We start from the raw sequence: 26,659 nt of genomic DNA on the forward strand, positions 1-26,659 counted from the left end.
ACCATAGATGTTCTCTAATTAATTATTAAAGTTTTCTAACAGTCACTCATTGTACATCTCTGGTTTCACTTTCCTTTTATTCCACATTCCCAGAAGAACAGTCACAGGCAATATATAATTAGAAAAATGACATATCCTCATTGCCTATGAGATAATAGATTTCACTGAATAACTGACAACACTGGGTGCACCTCTTCCTCGCCCTGCTCTGTCTCCTTTTCTCTACCCCCAAAGTATCATATAATATTCCCACAGAAGACATAAACTAAGGAGCTTTCATTTGTTATTCCTGCTGCCCTAACAGTCATTTGACATACAGCATCTGGACAAGTTAGACCCGGAGGTAGTCTGAAAGGGTTCACAATTTAGTTTTGCTCACCATACCCCTAAATATCATAAAATGAAGAGAAAGAAGAAAACATGGCTTCATGCTATCAGCAAGATCAGGTATTCCACTGACCCAATATACTTCTAAGAGCTAAAGAGACTGCAACAATCCTTTCAAAACATCTGCAACTAAGGTCAAGGTGGAGTTTATTTACCTGGAATGATGCACACAATGCCTATTTAATATGTATTATGGCAACTCAATTCTTAGTTCGACTACATTATATATACATTAAAACAAGAGCAGGATAGCTTTAAAAGTCCACCCTTACTATTTTAAAGGATCATATTATGACTACATAATACTTTGCTTGGAGCTTACGGATAACAACTTTGTCTTACCATGGGTCACGGAATCTACCAAGACATGTAAGTCTGAATAACAACAAAACCATTCTTATCAAAGTTCTCCTTTACAGAAATGTAGATTACAAGGCACCAGTTATAGCAACTGCCTCCTGGGAGGGGATGAGGATGGCTGGGCACAGAGACAGATTATTTTTCACTTAACATTCCTTGATATCTTTAAAACTGTATTTACCATGTACCTATTTAAAAATTTATATTTATAAAAAGTTGTGGAACAAGCACACTACAATTGATACGGTTAGTGCAGTCAATCCAAGAAGTCCAAGAAAGGAAAACATAGAAATCGGTTGCATACCAATGAATGATGGAAACCAATGTATGAAACAAAAGTTGAGCTTATTGCATAATGAGTCATGCATTTTCTCCCCTATTTTCTTAGGTTTAGTGATATTTTCTTTAAGGGGGAACTGTGGAAGTGCCTATACACACTCATTCTTCTACTCTCTCCATATATAGCCATTTATCATTATCTCTCTATTTACACACACACGTATCAAATATAGGACCAGCTTTTAGCAACTGCTCAAGGACATGTGGTAGTATGTGTTTCTGTTGAGGAAAATGACTGTTTGCTGGAAGCCAGGTCTGCCAATGCTAATTCTATGTAGAATTATGAACTGTAATCCTTGAATAATGGCAAATGTATTCTTACAGGTAACCATGTATGCTAGATGCATTTCCCTCAGGAATAATCAATTTTCCATTCTAAATTCAAGGAACACTAAAATAGAATACCCTTTGCAAAGAGACTAAGATGAGTAGAGGATTTGCAGAAACTATTGTGAACCAATGTCTTGAAGGTAAAAAGAAAAAACAAATCACTGTTTTTGCTCATTAAACTGAATTCAGTCATCAATGTACCAATTTGTACAAGTAGGAAACAGGCTAGTTAAACTTACTGTTCTTGGTCCCATCTCTAATGGCATAGTTGAAGAGCACTCTAATGTCATTAGCCCAGCCCCCACAATAAAGTACAACAAACAAAAATAAAGGAGAGACAGTTGTTTGTAAATGTAAAAACAACAAAAATCTTTTTTGTTGTTTTTTTTTTTTTTTGCAAAGAATTAACGCAGTCTTTTCCATGCTTCATTTACTTACTATCTAGTTACATATTAGGAAAGTCTAGATCATTATACAGCAGGAAGAATTAAGTACAGATTTTCTCTTGCCTAAGCAAAAGAGGTGAAGTTCTTTTGGCATGGAGAGTTAAAAGCTTTTAGATGTGGAAGACGCCAATGTTTGCAACCCATGCTTAAGAATATAATAAAAATCTTTCCAAACAATCATTAAGGATCCATGATGTATTCCACACAATAGAGAAACTACATGTTCAAAATTTTACCTCTAAATAAATCAGAAAATTCACAGAACCAAGAAAATGGGGGAAAGAATGAGACAGAATTCTAGCCTACAACAACCACAGGGTTTTCTCTCTTTCCAAATGTTTCCAAGAAAAACAGTTTCCAAGGCTTGCTCTCCCTTCTACTGCTCCACAGTGTAAAACTACTGGAAAGAGTTACTTCCACAAATCATCATCACTGTATAAACTATCTATTATGTAATGGCACAGTAGTTATGATTCTTTCAATCTTTATCATTAGATACACACTCAAGTATTTGTAGGTGAAAAGATACAATAGTGGGTGGGCTTTATCATAATACTTTTATCTGCCATACATTAAAAAAAAAAGATTTGGGGGAACCTGGCAGGCTTAGTAGGGCATGCAAGTCTTGGTCTCGGGGTTGTGAGTTTGAGCCCCCCGTCAGGTGTAGAGATTACTTCGAAATAAAATCTTAAAAAAAAAAAAAGATTTTAAAAAACAGAGGAAACAAGAGAGGGACAACGCTGTTGTCTTAAAGCAACCATCACAAAGGACCTTCAGGGTAAAGCCTTTTAGAATGCAGTAGATGCCAAGAAAAATCTCACTCCCTATAAAATTACTAAGGGAATGAAGATACTCAAAACAAAGAAGTCTAGGAGAAATTTTCAATTTGCATCAATAAATTAGAATTGCTAAGTAAAATTTCTTTCCATAGCTTTGAAAATGCACACATATTAGGATAGAGCCACACTTATCCAGATGACCACTTAAGAGCAGAGGAGATATGATTCAGCACCAATGTTTTATCTTCACTGCTGTTTGTTAACAACAAAGCATCTTTAGCCATGCCGTCTGGTAGTATCTTAGTCATAAAGCACTTCGAATTGAGAGAGGCAAGAAAGACGTCCAGAGAGAACAAGTATACTATTTCTATTAATACCAACTACAGCTAACAGCTATCTCTAGTGAGTTTTTATTCTATCCAAGATAATGTGTAAAGCTTTTTGGATGAATAGCCTTATTTAATCTAACTAGCAACAATCTATAATGTAAGTATTATTAACTTCCCATTTCAAAAGCCCAGAGAGGTTATTTGCCCCAAATCACTAGCATTTAGTAGAAATGGAATTTACAATTGCAAACTCCAAAGACCAAGTTCTTAATCTGAAGCATAAACTGCCTCAACTCATCATGGCTTTACCTAGTAGGTTCTTTATTTTAAATTAAAATTTTCATATAAACATATAAAAGATGTTTATCCTCAAATATCAACTGTTCATTGATTTAGTCTCCATGATGTCTGTGTTCCATGTCTCCTTAATTTAATGTAATCATTTTATCATCTTAATAAACATCTATGTATCCTGATCTGAGTTACCATATAATGCTATCAAACAATGGAGAAAAATTACCTTGACCAGAAGTTCACAACACAAGGAAGTTACAGACATTCAACGGAGCTTTACATGTAGTGACAGAAACAAAGAAAGTACTTTGGGCCACAACTCTACATTCTCTATAATACCCTTGAGGAATTAGAAGACTTCATGTTAGAAAATATTGAATTGGTCTTATATTTAAAAGCCAATTGACATAGCCATGGAAGGACCAATGGCACCTGGAATATAGCGTTGGAAGGCAGCAAAGTGCCCAAGAGGAAGAAAACAAACAAACAAACAAACAAACAAAAAACAAAAATAACCACTAGCCTCAAAATACTCCTTATAAATCTCAGTCTGACCCAGACTTGACATCCTATAAGAGTGATTCTGATGTTCTTCATGTGGTCATAAAATACAAAGAGAGCATAGTAGAAGAGGCAAAGAAACCAATGGTATAAAAGCAATGAAGGCAATTCAGTGTTTCTTGTCTCTCCACCAAGTTCCACAAAATCACATGGCAAAAAGCCTCCTGTCATATGACAACAATAAGGAGAACAGATTCAAACTGGAAAGAGACAATCTATGGCATTCACCCACCTCCCTTATGCCTCGGTCACTGGATGGTTACCTTTAGTAAGACAGATCATGCGAAAAATTTTTTTCTAAAAAGGAGAAATTCAGTGATGATAAAAAGCCTATACAACATCAAAGCTAAAGTAAAGCTTTGACCTAAGCAAGAACACACATGCAAGATGGACAAATAGAGATATAATCAAGAACTGAGCAGAAAGGCTCAACTACAGAGGCTGCCCGGTATTTTCCACTTTTTTGGAGTAATAACTAAAAACTATTTTACAGTCAGTAGAGCCTGAGACCTATAACACAGCAGAAACTATTATTATTTTTGTCTCAGTTAAAGGACAGTGGGTAAGAGCAGCCCTTTTATTAATGGCAAAGAAGTGTAGATACACACATAAGCAACACTACCATAAAGCAGAGATTTTTGTTTTAACAAAATCCATATTTATGTGATTATATTTCCTATGGTTGAGAGCAGCTATAATTAATGGATTTCCCTCCTTCTCTTAATGCAGCCATTTGTCAATTCAAATACAGAATGTCCAATCAATTTTGATGTATTTAGTAAGCAATTTGTCAAATGGTGCTATAATCCGGTTAATATATTAATTCTTGTCATGGAGAGAGTTCTGACAACTACAGTTGACCTTTAAACAAAGCAGGGGCTAGGGGTGCCAAACTCCCCACAGTCAAAAATCCACATATAACTTTTGACTCTCCCAAAACTTACTGCTAATTGCCTACTATTGACCGGAAGTCATACCAATAAACAATAAAGTAAGCTAGAAAAAAGGAAATGTTCTTAAGAAAATAATAAGGAAGAAAAAATAAATTTACAGTACTGCTATAAAAAAAATTCACGTATAAGTAGACTCATGCAGTTCAAACCCATGTTGTTCAACGGTCAACCGTAAGTGGTTTTCCATAACTGGTTTGGAAAGAAAAATCTGTACTGGGTCTCACAGGTTATTCTTGGGAGATAACACCTCTATGTCCCAATATCTGAGAGCATGCCATAGCACATCACTTAATAGGAAAACTACTTTGCCGGAATAAAGATACCTGGGTTCCCTGGACAATGTGGCTGAAAACTTGTAATCAGCTGGGTTTCTCTCAATCCCTGTGTGTCTCATATGTTTTTAGTAAAGTTAGCAAGCCAATACATGTGACACTAAACACAAAATAAGTAGGCTTCTAAGAGAGGAACAAGGCTTTACTAAGGAAATGCATGCATCTTAAACTTAAAAAGTACTTCTATAAACATTTTCCCCTCTTCTAAAATTTTCTGCATATGAATTGCTAAGGAAGTAGTCTCAATCTTTTATTTTCCCTACCCCAACATTCTTCAGTCAAGAACTCACCAGTACTTAACACACACAGTGTACTAAGGCCACACAGTTAGTTACTGGTAGTCAAGCTTCACTTTACACGGTGTGAAGCTCTGGACGTGACAGTTTTTTTGCTTTGTAAATATATTTCATCTGCTAATTACTATGCTATCTCCATCTTTTTCCAGGTCTATCTATGTACTAGAAGCCAGAGATAGAACAACTAGATGTGCAAGGATTTCTGGTCCGGGGTCCAAGTTCATATCACAGAAGAAATCTGGACTATAGTAACCAAGAAAGGGTCAAATCCTTTCTCAAACTTTTCAACTGGGAGATTTAACCACTACCAGTTTGGGCAGAGCAGAGGACTAGAAGACAGGTTTTTAATATGTCTCAGATAACTTCCAGAGCACCTGGGTATATTTGGCAAATAGTTTCCAAATATGATAGCTCTCTCCATGCACTACATCCAAATCTCTATATTTCTCTATCAGAAAATACAAGAGTAGAGATGAAGGCAAACCCTTTCTAGAGAACAAAACTGAAAAATATGGCAACAATTTTTTTTGAATTACAAGAAAAAAAAGGAAAACTACACTTATCTTCCAGACATTAGAATCCCCTTAACCCATTTATGAACCATAAAAGAGCAAAGAAAAAAAAATGCCAAAGTGACTTGGCACAAGGCTGTGTATTTTAAAACCTAAAATGTGTATTGGTCCTCCAGACTACCAGACGTCCCATTGTTTCATGTGTCTGCTGAGAAAGGTGCCCTATGTGTCAGAAAAGCACACTGAATATTTTTCAATGACCCAGGGGGCAAAGGTCACTTATTATAAATGGATAATGAGACCTAATGCAGTGCTCTGGGTATGGACAAAGAAAGGGTCTATCCATAGCCCCTGGTGGATTGGTCATTCAAGCTTTTATTTCCTCTCCACACTTAATGGAGTCAAACAATTGACAGAAATTCTATAGAGAAGGCTGAAACTGAGAGAAACAACTGTATTCTAACTCTGATAGACAGACACAAATAGCGACCCTGAAATGGCGCCAGAACTCCTGTTACCACTAACATAGCAGACAGCTGTAGCATTCCCCCTAAATTCCCATTTAGTCATTTGTTAGCAATTAACCTTACTGATGGAAGTGATGGCACATCAAACCACAAGCTCCTGCCAATATCAACCCATTACATTATCGCAGGTAAGCAGACACAGATCATTCTGCTCTAGCTCCTTCGTTTTGAAGAAAAGGGCAAACAAATATCCCCATACCCTCCACCCTATATTCCCACTAATCAACCGACAAAATGAACATTCAGGGATATCAGGGTCTGAATAGTGTCAATGAAAAGGAATGTATACTCTAACCTGTACCTGAAAAAAGGAAGTCATAAAACAACCTAACGAACACTAAGATACTAGTATCACTTACGATTCTGTAAAATAAGGACATTTAAAAATACAAAACAAGGGGGCCATCTGGGTGGCTCAGTCAGTTAAGCATCCGACTTCAGCTCAGGTCATGATCTCACAGCTTGTGAGTTCAAGCCCCGTGTTGGGCTCTGTGCTGACAGCTCAGAGCCTGGAACCTGCTTGGGATTCTGTGTCTCCCTCTCTCTCTGCCCCTCTCCACTCATGCTGTGTCTCTCTTCTTCAAAAATAAATAAACATTAAAAAAAATTAACAACAAAGAATAAAAATACAAAACAGCCCTTTAAAAAAAAACTTTCCTTTTGTTTCGTTTCAAATTTAAGGACAATTAAGACAGGAAAGTGGACTGACATGTAAACTACTTTTTTCCCCAAATGGTAAATGCTCAAGCAAATGACATGAATGCTAAGGTTCACTTCAGAATGGAGTATATAGGTCATTACATCGTAACAAACAGGGCTTCTGGTTGAAACATCTCGACAATAAATCAGCAGTGACAGAAAAACCAAAGGAACTATTCCATAAATGTGAAGTTCTACATAAAGATATGGGTATCAATAAGAAGTATATCTCCCAGAGATACAAAGAGAAAGAAGGAAAAAGGGTAATCTAATCTAAACTATTCAATCCATAATTTATCAAGTTTGCAGATTGCTGATGGCAGTTTCCTTTAACTATTCAACATCTTTACATTGAAGAAAAGGTATTTAATTTCATAGTGTTACCCAAGTTATACAACATATATGGCCAAATTTGGGGTCAATATATATTAAACTTGAGGTCTCTTGAAGAAAAACACTCATCTCACTAAAATTATCTATGGAAGGACATGTCAAGTTGATAAAATTAAGTATAAATAAGAGAAATCATCGAATACAATTCAGTCTGAAGTGGTTTCTTAACTACCTCAGATATTCAGACCTGGATAGGGCAGTATGACACACCCAAGGACCAACAATAGACTATAAATACTCTTTAAATAAGTCCTACATTACAAGTTTCCTCTACAAGAGAAAAACATTTCTTTCTTCCCCTTCCACCCTACCCACTCTTGGGCAAATATTTATTATGGACAATGCAAGGAAATATTGTTGAGTACCTCCATCATACTTGGTACATACCACAGAAGCAATGCAATCCAGGATGTTAAGTTAAATCCAATGTCACATTCAAAAGAGAGTAGCTCAGAAAAGCACTGCATATTTAATTGCTTTTCCGAGGCACTGACAATGACCATAGGAGATAAGACCAGTGATTTTTTTTCCTTTTTGTATCAATATGTTCAAAATATATCACCACTGTATTGTAAAACCAATAAAACAATAGGATAGTAAAATTCTAAAATAACTTCATTCTGAAGTCAAAAGTATGACTTTATATTACAAGGGAAAATATTTGCTATTTCTATTCTCATGGTTATAGCTGGTAGGACAGCAGTACAAAATCTGTTGGGAATCAGATCTCTAGATTCTAATCTTAAATACACTGTTGACTTGTGATTTTTATACTTTTATATGTAACATAAATCTCAATACTATTTTCAGGTACTAGCTCCTTCATTATATATAAAGACTAAAATAAAAGTGCTACTGAAGTGTAAGAGATTAGTAAAGCAATAACATGTTTTGAAACCATACATACCAAGAGAGAGCCTAGCTATTCAAAAGAAACTCAGAACTTAGTTCTCTTTAGTATAATAAAAAACTAAGATTTCTGTCAAAGCAACACTATTCCTTGAAACTAATGCTCCAGTTGGAGCTTTTAGAGTGATTTTTAGAGTGAATACCACCTTCTTACATGTCGTACTGTCTAGAGAATCACAATGCAACCTTATTGCTTCTTTCTACACTCTTGCTGGGATAAGATTATTTCATAGAAAGTGTACCTGCATTACCAATTACATCCAAAAAAACCCCCACAAAAAAAAAAAAACAAAGAAACAAAACAAAACAAAACTCAGAAGGGAGCTGCAACCTGTAAACACACATATGGAAGTTTTGGGGTTATTTCTAAAAGCCTACTGAACATTACCACAGGTACCAATACAGAAGCCACAATGCAATCACCAATTCTCTTTCCTACTCTAGACAACATAGTTCAGTTAATGTTGCAATGAATGGCATAAGCTATTGCCCAAGCCAGTCATCCTTTCCTCCTCATTTTTCTTCAGTCACCTCACATAGTTCTAAATCCTAGAGATTTAACCTCCTCAGCCACTTCTCTCCAGCCCCACTAATAACTAACTTCTTTCTTCTTTGAACTTTTGTACCAATTAATTCATGCTATCAACATAGCACTTATCACAATGTGCTATAGTCACTCACATATATCTTTCTTATTTGCGTTTATGTTAGAGGCAAAAAGTAAAAAGAGTCAGAAGTAAAAGTGCAGAAGTGGTGTAATGCAAGATAATAATTAAGATAATACACAGGTTTCAAGCAACTGAAGCTTAAAAAATAATTATGATCATACATTACCACTACTGGCCACATAAGAGAGACTTGATTTTCATTATCTCCTAAAATAACTAAATTAGGCCTAAGCAAAAGGCAATTTGGAACCCTCCATAATAAAGCTTAAGAATAGGCATAGAAAGAATCACATTTATTACAAGTAATATGAATGCATCCTAGGAGTAAAGAACAATCCACCACTTAACAACATGAAACTGAAAATGCCCAGCATCTTATCAAAAATCATTAGGGATATAAAGAAGCAAGAAAACACACCCCAGACCTAGGAGAACAATCAATCAATAGAAAAACCTCCAAGAAACACCATAGTGGTAAAAGGAAATAGAACCCTGGGATTCTAGAAGAGCTATTATAAAACAAATGTTCCATATGTTCAAACACATACATGATGAGGAAAGAAATGAAAGATATAAAAAAGATCCAAATGGGACTGCCAGTGAGGAAAAATATGACATCTGAAATTTTAAAAATATGTTGAATGAAATTAACAGCAGATTAGGCCAAGTAGAGTAGAAGACCTAATGTATTTAAATATGTAGAGGGGCACCTGGGTAGCTCAGTCAGTTGAATGTCCAACTCTTCATTTTGGCTCAGGTCATGATCTCATGGTTTGTGAGATCAAGCCCTGTGTTGGGCTCTGCACTGGTGGTGTGGAGCCTGCTTGGGATTCTCTCTCACTCTCTCTCTGCCTTTCCCCCTGCCAGCATGCATGTACACACTCTCTCAAAATAAACTTTTTAAAAGAGGTAGAATACTATACAAAATCAGAGAGAAAAAGACAGAATTTTTAAAAATGAAAAAAATTTAGTAAGCTGGGAAAATATCAGGTGGTCAACATACATATAACTGGAGTGACAAAAGGAGAGAAGGGAAGTGACAGAAAAAAATATTTGAAGACATAATTCCATAAAAGTGTTCAAATTTCACAAAAACTATAAATTCACAAATCCAAGAATCTCATAAACCCCAAGCAGAAGAAAACCACCCCATGACATCATAGTTTAATTGATTTTTCCTGTTTTTTTCTATATTTTCTATTTCTTCTACTGTTTTTGTTTTCTATTTCACTGATTTCCATTCTGATCTTCATCATGTTCTTTCTTTTGCCTCAATTTATTCTACTTTTTCTAGTTTCTGAATGTGGAAGCTGAGGCCATTGCTTTCAGAACTTTCTCTTTCATAACATTAGGCATTATTTAGTCCTATAAATTTGCTCTTGAAAACTGAGGTAGTGCCACCCCATGCATTTTTTTCTATTTTTCTTTAAAGTGTTTATTTTGAAATGATTATAGATTCATGAGAAGCTGCAAAATAATATAGAGTAGTCTTCTGTATAGCCTTCACCTGGTTTCAAAACCAGTAAATTGCTATTGGTACAATCCACAGACCTTATGCAGATTTCATGAGTTTTGTATATTCAGTTTTACATACACTCATTTTGTGTAAGGGCATGTATATGTTTGTGTAGAGTTCTATCAAATTCTGCCATGTGTTAATTTGTGTGACCTCTACTACAATCAAGATACAGAACTATGCCATCACTACAAAGATCGACCTAACCCTTTACAGTCATGTTCAATATCTTCCCTTCTATTTTGTCTCTAAGGCCTGGTCAACACAAATCTGTTATTCATTTCTAAAATTCTGTCATTTTGCGAATGTTATATAAATGAATTCTTTTTTTTCTCTTGGTGCTTTTAAGATCTGTAGTAAGCAAACTTCTGAGACTGGCTTTCTCACTTGGCATAATGTCCTCGAGATTCAGCCAATTTGTTGCATATATTTACACTTCAATCCACTTTTTTTTTTCTTGAATAGTATTCTAAGATATGGATCTTTTCTGCTGTAATTTTCATTCAGTTTAAAATAATTTCTAATTTCCCTTTTGATTTCCTCTTTGAACCATGTATTATTTCGAAGTATGTTGTTTAGTTTCCAAATATTTCTGGATTTTCCAGAGATCTGTTATTCATTTCTTATTTAATTCTATTGTGACCAGAGAATATATACTTTGTATGACTTGAAAGTTTTTCAATTTATTGAGACTTGTTTAATGGCTCAGAATATGGTCTATCCTGGTCATTGCTGTGCACTTGAAAAGAATGTGTATCATACTTTGTTGGATGAAGTATTTCATGTAGTTTGATATTAATGTAGTAACTCAGGGTTTCAAGTATGTTTCTCCTAAGCAGAATATAGTTGGGGCTTATTTTTTTATCCAATTTTAAAAACTGATTTTTTATTACAACATTTAGACCATTTATACCTCATATAAGTACTGATATGCTTAGGGTTACATCATCATGCTTATCTATTTTTATTTCCTTTATTTCCTTTTATTTTCTTTCTTGGTGTAGGTTGCTTTTGGTTTCATTATATACATCACATGCATTTCATTATATACATTATATAAATTTAATTATATACATCAAAGTTTGCTTTCAAGTGATATTATACCACTCAAATATGCTATAAAAGCCTTAGAATAGCTCCATTTCCCACACTCCTGGCCTCAATGCTACTGTTGTCATACATTTACACACACACACACACACACACACACACACACACACACACACAAAGACTACAATACATTATGTGTGTGTGTATTTTAAAGACTACAATACATTGATACTATTTTGGGGTTAACAGTAAATTTTAAAGAGACATAAATCATTACCCCAAAACCCTGCATATTTTGTGTTTTAACCACATTCAGTGTTCTTCACTCCTTTCCATCTAGTATCATTTTTCTTCTGCAACTTCCTTTAACATTCCATACAGAACATATCTATGGCTGATCATTTTTTGAATTTTTTGTATATCTGAAAAATGTTTATTTTGCCTTCCTTTTGAAGGATCTTTTTGGGGAAGGGGGACAGAATTCTAGGTTAACAGTTGCTTCCTTTCAGTACTTAAATCTGCCATTCTTATCATTTTTGTCTAGGTATGTAACATCTTTTTTTTTTCTTCAGCTGCTTTTAGACTTTTCTCTTTCTAAATGATTTTGAGCAATTTGATTATAATGTACTTTTTGGTATGGTTTTCTTCAAGATTCTTGTGCTTGAGATTTATTGACCTTCTCAGATCTGTGAATTTATAATTTATATCAGATCTGGACATTTTTTGATTATTTCTCTTGTCATACAACCCCTCCTTCAGGGACTCTGCTTTCAAGTGCAGGTTATCCTACAGTTCAGTGAAACTGTTTAAAATATTGTTTTTACTGTGTTTCATTTTGGACAATTTGTCTTGGTCTATCTTCAAGTTCACTAGTATTTTCTTCCATGATTTCTAATTTATCTTCAATCTTATCCAGTACAACTTTCACATGTAGGCTTTCTTATCTAGAACTTTGATTTGAGTCTTTAAAATTTCCCATGTCTCTGCTTAACTTTTCAAACATATGGAACACAGTTGCAATCACTCTTTTAGAGTCACTATTCCTGACCCTGTGTGAGCTGTAGGCACTGTGCCCTCTGGGACTCTCTGGTGGTTGTTTCCTTGGCTTCTGGTGGTTTCCTACAACCACCAGTACTGTGTAGAATACTAGAGAAGGACCCTCTGCAGATGTTCAGAGTTCACATTCTGTGCAGATCCATTCTCTCTGATGGCTTAATACAGAAAATTCTAGTTAGGAGTTAGCAAACAGTAAATAGGTAGTGCTTTGTGGGTCATTATTACTCAACTCTCTGGTTATAATTTTTAGGTGGCCAGAGACAACATATAAATGAAATGGTATGGCTGTTACAAGTAAACTTTATTTATGATAATAGCTCATAATACTTTGCTGGTAGATGCTCTTCCTTGGTCTTACTGGACTCTCAGCTCTGTGTCCTCTCTCTGTATTTCACATGGATCCCCCCTTCCCCCCACCCCCCCACTGCAGCACAGCCCAGAAACTCTTTCAAGGCAACAAATGGAGGCAGTTGTAAGGCTTGCGTCGTTTGTTTCCCATCTCTCAGGAACCACTGTCTTTCTCTTTTTAAAATGTTTATTCACTTTTTGAGAGACAGAGTGTGAGCAGAGCAGGGGCAGAGAGAGAAGGAGACACAGAATCTGAAACAGGCTCCAGGCTCTGAGCTGTTAGCACAGAGCCCAATGCGGGGCTCAAACTCACAAACTGTGAGATCATGACCTGAGCCGAAGTTGGACACTTAACCGACTGAGCCACCCAGGCACCCCAGGAACCACTGTCTTTCAATACCTGGTATTCAGTAACTTGAAAACAGTTGTTTTATATATTCTGTTTTTTGTTGTTGTTTCAGGAAGAATGGTACAACCCAAATGGAACTTTGAGAAATACCCAATAAAAACATTATTTTCACACACGTAAAATTTTAAATCCAATTGAAACATATATATCTAAAGTATATATTATATGTTTTAACCATTTTCTGTGTTTCTCATTCCTTTCCATATGGTCAAAAGTTCTCTCCACCTTTCCTATAATGCTTGTAAAGGTAGAGGAAAACAATCATATCCCAAATAAAACAAAGAGAGGTTCTATGGATCCCAGTTACCTTTCTATTGTGTATCAAGGCTATGTTTCTGTTGAATGATCTCCTGTTCCCATTTAACCAGGAAAATTCAATAAGCTTATGGAGGAACTTCTCATATACCCATGGATTATCTCAGAAAGAAGTTCAAAGTCTGACCTCCCCCCAATAAAGCTAGTTAATGTCAGCAACTTAAAAATACTGCTGCTGCCAAATTACCTGAAAGAAAAGGAGGAAACATTATTTTTCCCCTAAATAAAACTTTCCCAAATCAACTCAATAAGTCCTATCTTTAATTTATAATTTGGGAAGCACTGAAGCAGACTAAAGAAAAAGCTATTGTCTATTTTGGGGTCATATTCAAAGCAAGATGATATTTGTTAGTCTTTTCTAATGCTTATCTTTGTTTTTGGCAAAGTAATGCACTGAAATAAAGTGCTTATTTCAGAAAAGGTAACTACAGTATGCAATTTTTTTGAAGGGAGAAAATTTTTTTTGTGTTAACACAAAAATTACTAATTTCCTCTGCTATAATCTTTTTATAAACTGTTCCCAAGATTTCTTATGACCAAAGCAAAACATTTTTTTCATATTAGATTCTTGACTTTTACCTTTACTGAGCCATACTGCAAGATTAGATTACCAACGGTACATTCATTTTACACATTTAAATTAATCAATGTACTCAAACAATTTGAATTTGCTGATATTTGACTTCTGTTTTACTTACTCAAAATGGCAATTTCCTATGGTTCAACCTAATAACAAAGAAGACATCTCCACCTCTATAGAGTAAGGAGCATTCTGGTATGATTCAATTTCTGATAGACCAAAATACCTCAATTTTGCATCATTCCCATTCAATTAATACAGGTGGGAAATGTGACTACAGTTAAGAACACAACATTTGGAGTTTTTGCTTCCTTCAGTTCAATGTTAGGTGAGAAGTCTTTAGTGTTTCAGGCAAGTTTCTCTTCTCCTCCCCCATCAGTCACCCTTTTGCCACATATGCAGAACTTTGTTTATCAACTAGCAGTGTACTTATTATGATTACAGGGCTGGAAGGGGAGTGGGGATTCCTTGCTAAACATCCTGCTCTCCTACTCTCTTCTCCCTGAGACAAAGTCTCTTTCCCATTTCCATTTACATCATACTTTGTCTACTATTATTATAATTTCCGGAGTTTGTACAAGTCTGCTTCACTTGATTCACAGATCCAAATACAACAAAGAAAATGCGTGTAACATCTGAGACGTTTGCAGTAGAGTTTTCCTCCAAATGGTTGTATCTGAAAATACTTTGAGTAATATATTTATCAATTTTTCAAGTTGGCAAATAAGAGGTAATTTCCAATATGGTTAGGTAAAACAAAAGCTTCCCAGCATCAGGTATGGTATCCTTGTGTTTTAAAAGGTCACAACATCTTCTCAAATGGTTTCAGTAAGAGGAATTGGAGAGAAAGCAAGAGGGTAATAAGAATGTCTTCTTAATGAGGCTCTAACTTGCATAAAGGAGCCAACAGATGGGCAGGTAAAGACATCCTCTCTAAACTGGCTCCAGCATTGCTTTTCCAATTGTTATTTCAGGCTTTTATTCCTCTGACGCCGATGTCCATCTTTTGCATATTTAATTGCTTCAGTCCTGTAATACATGGGCATGTCCAAGGACTCTCAATCAAACAGACTTTCTTTGTGTAAGAAAACAGGACTTTAAAATCAGGCTAATTCTGTGTCCCTACCATCAATGTAAAGAAGTAGTATAATAATTATTACAAAAATACTTATCTCCTAGGTGTTTTTATACCCTATTAAATTATATCTACAGTGACATTTCACAAAATCAGAGAAAACAAATTAATTATATTCACCATTTGGAAAACAGATATTACAACATGGCCAGTACTGCATAGTCAGAATAGGTATTTCATTCTTAACTCTCTGAAGTCTATTATTTGGAATTCAGTACTTTTGAGACAAGAAACAAAGATAAAGAGTGGTGCTTAAACTGTTTTACAGTTTTTACAGAACTTCAGCATCCCTTCATTGACCATAATAACACCTTTATTAAGAGCAAGTGTTGTTATTAATATTTTACACTTATCAAATTATTGAGAGGTGGTTTGGTACTGGAACTCGGGCCTTTTTATCCTTGGCCTAAGCTAGTCCATCTGGAATGGTCTAACATGAAATGCATTTATATTACATATTTTAACTAGAAACTGTAGAATCATCAGTGACTACTTTCTTACAAATTATCTCTAATTCTTTTCTATTCCAACGCTGCAACATCTCACAGGTTTGTCCTGTCTTCTCTGTAATACAGACATAATTAAAGCCATCTCACCTTGCTCCAGGGTCACCGAGCCTCCACACCCCTCCCCTCCTCTGAACCTCCCATTACAACACTGCCAGAGCGATCTTTCTAAAATGCAGTTCTGATGGTGTCATTCCAACGCTTGAAAACATTTGGTGGTTTGCTACTGCCTATAGTGGTAGTTCTTAAACTGTGCACCTGGGGATCTCTGTAACTCGAAGAATTAGACAAAGGTGTTTACAGCTGTTAAAATCAAGTAATGTCAATCAGCTTAATTTGCCAGGACACAAAAATCAAGGGACAGAGCTGCATTTGGTTTATGCCCCTATCTTTGTCTTATATATCTGGGACTTGTTACTATTTGTCTATGGAACACAATAAATAACAAAATATCAGAATAACAAAACAAAGAAAACCATTATTAATTCTGAGTCAACTCTTCTTAATTCAACACTATTTTCACCACTGTTGAGAGGCAGGGAGAAAATGTTCTCCTGATTTTCATGTGATATTATACAAATTACATTTTTTTCCCAATTCAAATGATAAAAATTAAATACATGCTTCAATAACCTAGAACCTAACAACTTTTATATCTTCTGCTTCTTGAACCTGAAAATGACTTACCACACCCCCCTGTGAGGGCTTTAGCAACTAAAGTCATTGCCCTCACAGTTCACTAATATACCCATCTCATTTTATTTTACTTCTTTATTAAATGCCTGTCTCCTGCATTAGTGAAGCAACATATTCTTCATGTTAAATCACAAGTGCCTGACACACAGAAGTCACTCAGTAAATACATGCTGGAAGAATCAGTGAGTTCAATTTTATAAGAGAGCAAGGCTGCCAACTATTTGTTACAATTATGGAGTTTCAGAAATTTCAAGGAAAGTCAGTAAATTTTCTGTTTCCAGTGTAATATGTAACACATTATAAACACAAAATAAAATAGTTTTAGAACTATTTTACTTCATGCTGCATAAAACAGCCAGGCAAGATAGTAAGTTCAATACAACAAAACTCCATTAAAAGCATGTCAATGTTGATTCTTTAGGAAGTTTCTTAAAAATACAGTGCTCATAGCCATCAAGTGAAATTAAGGATCCAGTCAATTCTAAAAAATTAAGTTATAATTGTAAAGAATTTTTAATTCTATGAACATAAACTGGATAATAAATACTAAACTGTCTTTCTATGTCTCCCCTGCAAAAAACGCTGTTTCCAGTTCACTGTACATTTTTCCCTTACGTGAAAAAAGACCGTGGATCAATCTCTATAAATGTTAGGGCTTAGATATGAAAGTAAACAAATAAATACCCCATGGAGTTGCAATCATTGCTTCATCGTTCCAAGTAAAATCCTAAAAAAGAAAAACCTGCTGATACTTTCACGGTGAGAAGTGCTTTTTTTTTCATGTCAGAAACAGATACCAAGTTTTATGAAGTTTATTATATCCTAGTATCTTAATTAAAAAAATAAAAACTCTGGAGACCATCAGATATACCCCCCATGAACTTATATAATTGCAGGAGTATATCTCATGGCCAAGTAATATGAATAGAGGCATACTTAATGTGTGCTAAAGCTTATGGTTTACTTTTATATTAAATTTCTTATTTGCCTCAATCTGATTGTTTACAGCCTATGGGCCAGTGGTCATATGCATGGCTGCATTAAAAGTCAGCATTTTAAGATGAAATCTCAAAATACTGTATGGAAAATAAAAAACAATGAGAACTACTTACGGCCAGCAAGCAGGAACTGATAATACTGGACTGCATCGGCAGCGAGGAGCAGAGGGTGGTTCGCATTAAATGGTGGTTGCAATTCATTCCATTGAGGAGTTCTAAGGAAACAGCAGAAGAATATTAATATTTAAGCTTAATAGATGGGATGTAAATCACCATCACTGTCACCACTTATAGACACTGATATAAACTCACACTATCTTTGCAATCATTAAAATGAACTTGTTGGAGTGCTGAAACCTGAAATACAAGGCCATCTGCTTAAAAAGAATAAAAAGGTGGCAGGGAGTCATACAGTTAAGTAGAGCTGATATTAGTTTAATGGTAGAAGACCTACTAACAGCATAGACAAGACATTCAAAGCACTGGACAGAGAGGGAGTGTAGAATTCAAATGTCAAAACTAAGTAGTTCTAATTTTACTTCATTTTGGACAACTGTTAGAGCTCACTATTCAGAATATGTGTGTATTTTAAGATAAAATAAAGCAGGTAAAGTGGTTTTTAAAAAACACCATGCAGTTAAATTAATGGTTGACTTATTACAGACTTAATTAGTATTTGAGTTCCAAAATAAGCCACTTATTTCAACGATAGTGCAGTAATTTTAATTAGATCTGCCTGCTCCTAAATAGCTTGATAAATAAGATATTGATCAGATCAATCTAGTCCAGTAAAGTAGTAGTAAGAATGCTGGAGCCTCCCAAAATCAATATAAGAATATTTTAAATGTCAAAAGGAGAGGCTTATTTTCAGATCCATTTTTGTCTGTTTCCTTCCGTACCTGTCAGGACAAATTTTTTTCTGCCTCTTCTGTACCACTGTACACTAAATTGAACAGGTATTATTCTAGATTTTATTTCTCCCTCTTTAATACTTGCTTATAAAGATTCTAATGATCACGTACTTTTTAGAAGGACTCTGACTCTTAATAAACATTTCTACAGTGCTTAGCCATTATATCCTGGGGAATCACTTTAAAAGGAAACCTTCCAATCTATTTATATTAGTTTCCAGTCCCCTTAATGGCTGTTCCAATGTACTGTCTATTTTCAGTGAACATGAGAATGGAAACAGAGGAAGCATAAAGCTCTATCTGTGAGACAGAAAACAACCCAAGTCCTAGAAAACATAACACAAAGATGCAAGGACAAAGTAATTCAAAAGGTGGCATACAGTAAAGACAACTGAAAGCATATGATCACACAAAAATTTGTATGTGAATGTTCTTAGCAGCATAATTCATGACAACTAAAAAGCAGAAATGTCATCAACTGATGGATAGACAAAATGTTTAAACAAATGGATACAAAATGTGGTATACCCATGCAGTGGACTATTATTTGGCCATAAAGAGGAATGACACATGTTACAACATGGATGGACCTTGAAAACATTATGCTAAATGAATAAAGCCAAATGTAAAAGGTCACATTTTGTATGATTCCATTTATATGGAATGTCCATAGTGGGGAAATCCAAAGAGATAGTAAATTGTGATTGTCTAGAGCTGAAGGGTTGGGGGAAAGTGGGGAGTGACTGCTAATGGGTACAGAGTTTCTTTTTGGAGGTGATGAAAATTGATTGTGGTGATGGGTACACTACTGTAGGGAAACCTACTGAAAATTCAGTTTAAATGGATTGTATGTACATTATATCTCAAAAAAGGAATTACTGATAAATGCAACAGCAGAGATGGATCAAAATAATTTTGCTGGGTGAAAAGCAGTAAGACAAAAAAGAGTACACACACTATGATTCCATTTATATAAAATTCTAGAAATTATAAACTAATCTCTAGTTGCAGAGAGCGGTGATTGCCTGGGGTTCAGTGGGTGAGGTAGGGATAAAGAGGGGCAGGAGGGAAAGACAACAAAGAGGCAAAAGAAAACATTTGGGGGCAATGGATATTTTATAATGTTAATTATGGTGCCAGTTTCACAGACGTATACATATGACAACTTTATCAAACTGTACATTTTTAATATTTTATACTTCAATAAAGCCACTAAAACAATGGAAGGAGGTACTAACCTAACCAGAGTCCAGCTGGCTCGAGGTGATGTCATCACTTCCAGTGGGGTGTCATCACTAATCTTGGGGGCAGTGCTGAGTGGTCGTGGCTCCATCATGTGCTCCACTAAGGTCCCATAGCAGCTAATAATGTAGAGAGATTCAACGACAACTTGTTTGGACTGATCTACAAACAGAAAAAGGGAACCTGGTTGTGTGATAATGGCATAAAAGTAGCACAGCATAAATTTTATAAGTTACTGACCTTTCAGAGGCTGAAAGAGACCTTTCTGAGGCTGTTAAGAGAAAATACAGCAGGAAATTTTTTACATGGTGCCTGCTCCCTGCCTAAAGGTTGCCTCTTGGAAGTAGATGCTAATGAATATGAGAATCTCTGTGCTATCAAAATATTTTTAAATCTTAAGCAATTAATTTCAAGAATGTTGAAAATATACCAAAATTCTAATACAGTGAAACAATATTTCAGTTTTTTATATTTGTCTGCAATGTAATTTGTTCCACATTACAAAAAATGAATGACATCAGGTGGGACAGGGAAGGACTGACTGGAAAGGAACATTGTATGGACTAAGATTTAGTTACAAGGGATGTACTAACTCAACTGCATGAGAGGCTCTCTGTATGCCTAAATTAGCCTAACTTCTCCTCTACTTTCTCTCAGAAAACTTTGTCTTTTAAATCTGGATTAAAATCAACAAATGAAAAACATGCAAGTCCTCCCCCTCCCCCCAAATCCTCTTTCTTCTTTCCTCTCCATGGGATCACTGGCCCCTATAGTAAATGAAGACCACTCATACTTTAAGGTCAGGTGCTGAATATGGATTTAATCAAATGACTTTATAAGGAGTACACATGTCCTCACGACCAAAACAGGTTTAGTCCTCTATCTTGGGTTTTACAGTAAACCTAGGAGCATATAAAATCACTCATGAATGCTGGGTGGGTCACCTTATCTCCATGCCAGAGGAATCAATTACAGCTGATTTGAGAAAATGGCTAACGACCAGTCAGTCAGACATAAAGGAGTAGTAAGTTAAAAGGGTAATTAGAACAGAAGGGAGAAGCATTTGAAATCGAGTTTCACGGAGGGTTTTAACTAGTAACAAAAAGTCATTTTGATAGCATCATTAAAACTAAGGAGGTAACAAAAAAATAAAGATGGGATAAGAAAATGGAAGGCCTGCATACTTTACTGTATCCTTTCCCACTTAGGCAAGAAACCTGCTGTGCCTGAGATCCTATTTCCAAGGAAAGGGTCACAGAAAGGCGATAACAAGGGAGAGGGCTGATGTCTGACTGCCAGTATTAAGTGTAAAGCAGAGCCATTTTGCCAAGAACAATACAGCCTGTGGAACACGGCAGAAAAGTGCCTCGCTAACAACTCAGTTTCTGACCTACTTTAATAGTGCTAAAATAATAAAGACAAAGTCTTAACACTCAACATTAAATACCTGTTCCATGAATGCAGGCACTCTTCTACACAAGAAGGAATAATACACTAAAACTATAATTATATAAATTTTAGGTACTGATCTTGGTGACTGAAGTAGGGATAAAAAAAAAAAACTATATAAATTCAAAGAAGCAATGGTTACTGTAAAAGAGGACTCCTATTTCTGAGTGGGAGACTGTTTTTATCTTAATTTATAACACGACAAAGTTGTCGGTAGTTTTTGGTTTGTTTTTTAAAGTCAAGACTGAGCTTTAGAAAACCTGGGTTCAAACTCTGATACTATCACCTCCTAACTGGTGCCTTCAGCTAAGACATTTAAACTCGCTGATCTCAAGCTCTTTGTCTCTAAAACAGGGATAACAAGGGTTTTCCTTTCCACACCTCGGAGGCAATGTAATGAAATTAGCTTGTCAAAAATGTAATGGAAAAAAAATGTATAATGGTATGGAATTAACAATGTTGAAGACACTGGTAGACTGTGGCCAACAAAACAAAATACAAACATTCAGATGGGCTAAAAGTTTATTTCACGTTTATAGTGAGAGGATAGCCTTTCTCCTCCATGAGGCTTGAGTAGTTGAGGATGGATATGCTAACTGAATGGAAAATGGATTTAGAGAATACTGGGTCCAAGATTATTCAAGGAGAACCACTATGAATTTTACTAAAGGCAAATTTAAGCATCAGTAAACTACATACCTTTTTCCCTTTTCAGACCTGCATTATTTGCAAACCACGATCTGGACGTCCCAAACATTGCAGCCACGCAAAATTCTCCGCCCATTGATTTGCTGGGTGAAATTTGTGGAGGTGGTTTAACTTTGCTTAAAAAATAAAATTATAGTAAGAAAATTACCATGATGGAATCACAGACCTCAAGACAGTGACATATTTTCTTCAAAATTCTACCCTAAGTATTCAAACCCTTCAATGTGGACATGCATTTCGCCTTAAGTAATAATTGGCAGCGTGAGATTGCGTTCTGCAGTAAAAGTAAAATTAGTTCAAAATTCCAGAGTATTATGAGAATAGTAACTTATAAAAATGATAAAAATTAACTCCTTGACTTATGTGCTGGTGAAATCCAACTCATTTCTTTTCAGATGAATGACATTTGTCTGGAGATTTTAAAGAACAATAGAATCAACATAAACATCTCACAATAATAAAATAGTTTATCATTTCATTTTGATATATAAGATGTGGGATTGACACATCATGTGTGGAAATAACGAGATGATACAGTTGAAAGCACACACCATGTGTGAAAATAACGAGATGATACAGAATGAAACCCTGCAAATGGTCTCAGCCACAATGCTATGCACAGTGAGACAATGAATGGGAAGATCCAGTGCTCTAGGGCAATATTCACTGATCTGCCTATTTGTTGTTTATTTTTTCTTCAAGGGTCTGTGAAAATGATGTGTCTGTTTTTGTTCTGTCCTTCACATATTTGAGGACACATTAAGTAACTGATGTAACTACCATAAAAAAGTACTTGCTTTCTTGTTTTCTCCAATTTAGCTTTCATACCATCAACTTCTAATATCAACCTTTCATCTTCTGTGACTCTTTTGGCTTGGCAAAGACTTCCTCAAAACTCACTGACAATCCTGCTGACCACCTCAGATAAACAATGGTAAGGTTTTCTCTAATTCATACACCAGAAAATAGCCTTGCTGCATATTGGTCAAGATCACAGCCCAGCTGGGACACCAGAGCTCTGATGTTCCTACCCTGCTAGTCAGTCTCCAATGTCAAATAACATTATTTCTACCTTCTTTTGTTCACTATCCTCTATCTCTTTATCTTTTAATAAAGTATGATTAGGTAGAGAAAGATTGGGTTTTGGAGTCAGGAAGAAACCTGGATACTGCCACTTATTAGCTGGGTGATTTTGGTTAAGGTATTTAACTTCTTAGAGTTCAGACTACTAATATGTAAAACACAAATAGTAATGCCTACATCATACGGTTATTTTAAGCGTTTTTTTTTATTGTATTTGTTCTCTAAGTATGTTCCCTGGCTAGTAGTACCACCTGAGAACTTCTTAGGTATGCAAATATTCATCAAGCCACACCCCAACTCTGAGGGTGGGGCTAATAATCTGTGCTTTTTTTTTTTTTTTAATAATCTTTTTTTTTTTTTTTTTTTTTTTTTTTTTTTTAAACAAGCCCTCCAGGAGATTCCAGTGCACGTTCAGGTTTAAGAACTGCTATATTAGGAAAAGTACATAAAGCAATCAGGGCAGTGCCTTCCCATATTATGGTACTCAACAAGCCCTTCCCATATTATGGTAGTCAACAATGTTAACTGTCTTCTATATGGCACACAGCCTTAACCTAATTTTCAAAAACATCAGACTGTGCTTTGGTTATCTCAGTTTCCAGGTCCATATGACACTTGAAATAGGCTTCCACATATTTTATTTCCCCAGCCTTCAGCTCTGACATCTTCCTGCTAGGGAAAGCAAAAAGCTTGGATCAGAGGCAACTGTGATTGGTCTTTTTGGTCTCTCCCTTTGTACCAAATCTATGGTAATGCACATTGTCATATATGAAAAGGCCTCTTCTTTCCATCATTTACATTTCTTAATCACTTCACATCATCACCCATAAAAATCACAGTCCGACTTCCACTGACAGGGGATAAAGACATGTTTTTTTGTTGTTTTTTTTTTAATTTTCTGTGAGGAAATGAATCTGGTTCTACAAACAGTTTCACAACTTCCTTGTTGCATTTGCCACAACTACAATAATCTACCAACAGGAAAGAAGACACCAGCCCACCCCCTCCTCCACCCCGACCTACACCAGAACAAACATGTACCTTTCCTCCATATCTGGGTAACCAACATCAGCTTATCCCTTCTGGTTATGATGCTCTCTGCTGGAATACCTTAGAGTCCAAATTCTACTTCAAAGCCTTTATTTCCATCACTGAACTGCTATCACTGAGCAAGTAAGTTCCTATAACTAGCATCTTTTAGTTCCTCTGGTCATTTTTAACCCTTAAGAGTTTGGGGAGGTTGGAAGAGAGGAGGAGAGAAAAAAAAATTCCATAATTTGTTGAAAGGTGTTTCCAATTATGTGACTATGTGTTTTTACTAGAATCACCATCAGGGAACAATAATACTACAATGTACAAATAAGCTTTCACAGGGACAAATTCAAAGCTCTTTGCAAATTACTGGATGCTATTTTTGTTTTGTTTTTTTTAAGCATGTGGTAAGCAACAAGATAGAATACAAGTGAACAGCATGACACTTCTTAAGAGAGGCTATGGTACAGATAAAATGTGCCTACTGAACAGACTTAAAAAATAGTTGCTATCAGGCCAGATAGTTACCTTCACAACACAGTAATAAAGAGTAGAAATATGGTAGGATATCAACTTAATCTTTGGCCATGCAAAAATATATTCTGTGTGTGTTTTTTAGCTTATTGTCTATTCAGTCCATGACAAAAGCTAAAACTTCTTACGCTTCCATAATATTACACATAACTCAGCAGCTCAGCACACAACTAAAAAGCATCAACATGGTATTATCTTACACAAACTCATCTGCTGCAGAGAGTAAGTATCTTATGATAAAAGTATGCTTAAAATTATGTAAAGAATCATCATTTTAAGTTTTAGACCTTATTTCTTCTTTTTCTTCTGATAGGGTCTTAATAAATCATATTAGTAAAAGTTTGTGTTAAATAAGTGATTAAAAGAGTTTTTATCCCTGAGAATAACTTGCTACCTTGTACATGGTATAGTGCTGTGTACTGGGGATACAGCATATTTGGTGTATATATTCATAGCAAGTCATTTCTATCATCAATCTATATTTGGAATGACTGTGGTATTTAACAAAACAACATAAAAACATGCATGTGTCTAGAAGACTTTCAGAAAAATTAAAAGGAGAAATAATCTGAAGAAAAGGTTACTATTAATAAAGTATTCCTACCTAAAGGGAGAAAATTTAATTTTGACTAACTTTGCTCTTTATCCTAAGTTTTAAAAAGACCAACACCAGGAATTTGGGATGGAAGCAGAAATGAACTTTTCCAAAACGACCCAGAATATTTCTATTGCAAAATAACGTTCTGTTGGCAGAAAAATAAAACACTGAAAAGTGAGACATACGTGGAATGAACAAAAGATAAAAGTATTAGTCTTGTAAATCATGTTCACTTTACATTGGTGACCCAACCGTTTTAGAAAAGCATTCCATTACTACCTTTTTTTTTTCTTTCTTCCTCTCAACCTCTCCCTTTATTCTGGGAAAAGGACTTAATAAATCCCATTACAAAACATTTGCAAGTTTGGGGTGCCTGGGTGGCTCAGTCGGTTGAGCGTCCGACTTCAGCTCAGGTCACGATCTCGCGGTCCGTGAGTTCAAGCCGCGCGTCAGGCTCTGGGCTGATGGCTCGGAGCCAGGAGCCTGCTTCCAATTCTGTGTCTCCCTCTCTCTGCCCCTCCCCCATTCATGCTCTGTCTCTCTCTGTCTCAAAAATAAATAAATGTTAAAAAAAAAAAAATTAAAAAAAAACAACAAAAAAACATTCGCAAGTTTAAAAAGAATACCTCTGGGTGTTTGGAGGCCTTCCTTCATTTATTTATCAACGTATTAAATTGTCTTGATATAAAAAATAAAATTTCAATGTATATGGTGTCCAGAAATTCAATTGTGTTGGTTATGGTTTAAATCAGAAAAAAGCATTCTGATAGAGCTTATGATGGACTCCTTTCTACTGAGAACTCTTGCTCTTTACTCTCCTGAGCCCATCATAAATAACATGTTCAAAAATTAAAAGTAGAATTTGGCTTAATTTGTGTGCAGTATGTAAAAGAAAAATGAAGTAAATTCAACTTTCACCATATCGGGCACAATAATGATCATAGAATATCATATTTGCTAAATTTTATACAAGAAAACAACATAATAAAAAGTAAAATAAACATACAAAGAAACAAAAAACCAAAACAAATAAGGTACTAAATTTAAAACTCTGGAGTTTACCTTTTTGTCACTGCTTTTTGAGAGACTTAACCATCTAACTGTTAAGTGAGAATCATTTTCACTGCCATCAGAAGTTCTAGGGACATTAACACTATGACATCTTCCAAAATACTTATAGAGACTACTGAAGTTACCCATTGGCTTTTACTGTATTATATAATCCAATCAGATTAACATATTGAATTTCTCTTGCCTTTTTTGTTTCTCCACACCCTACTGCAAAGAGGAAAAAAAAAAACCAAACTAATAATATCTGCTTTAAAATTACAGAAAAATTATGTCCATCTGGATAAATCTACCATGTCCCATAGAACAGG

At 35.4% G+C, this 26,659-nt stretch overlaps 1 protein-coding gene across 1 annotated transcript in view; it reads right to left on the minus strand.

Moving 5' to 3' along the window:
* BCAS3 (BCAS3 microtubule associated cell migration factor) overlaps positions 1-26,659 on the minus strand; it is a 606,893-nt gene that overhangs the window by 278,823 nt on the left and 301,411 nt on the right. Inside the window, exons 19-21 of the mRNA XM_019431027.2 lie at positions 22,025-22,149; positions 19,873-20,038; positions 17,838-17,938 (exon numbers count right to left, since the gene is read on the minus strand). Coding sequence (XP_019286572.2) covers positions 17,838-17,938; positions 19,873-20,038; positions 22,025-22,149 — 392 coding nt within the window. The remainder of the gene's footprint in view (positions 1-17,837; positions 17,939-19,872; positions 20,039-22,024; positions 22,150-26,659) is intronic.

The sequence above is a fragment of the Panthera pardus genome, unplaced genomic scaffold (assembly GCF_024362965.1).
Source record: "Panthera pardus isolate Hobbes unplaced genomic scaffold, ASM2436296v1 HiC_scaffold_3, whole genome shotgun sequence".
Lineage (NCBI taxonomy): Eukaryota > Metazoa > Chordata > Mammalia > Carnivora > Felidae > Panthera > Panthera pardus.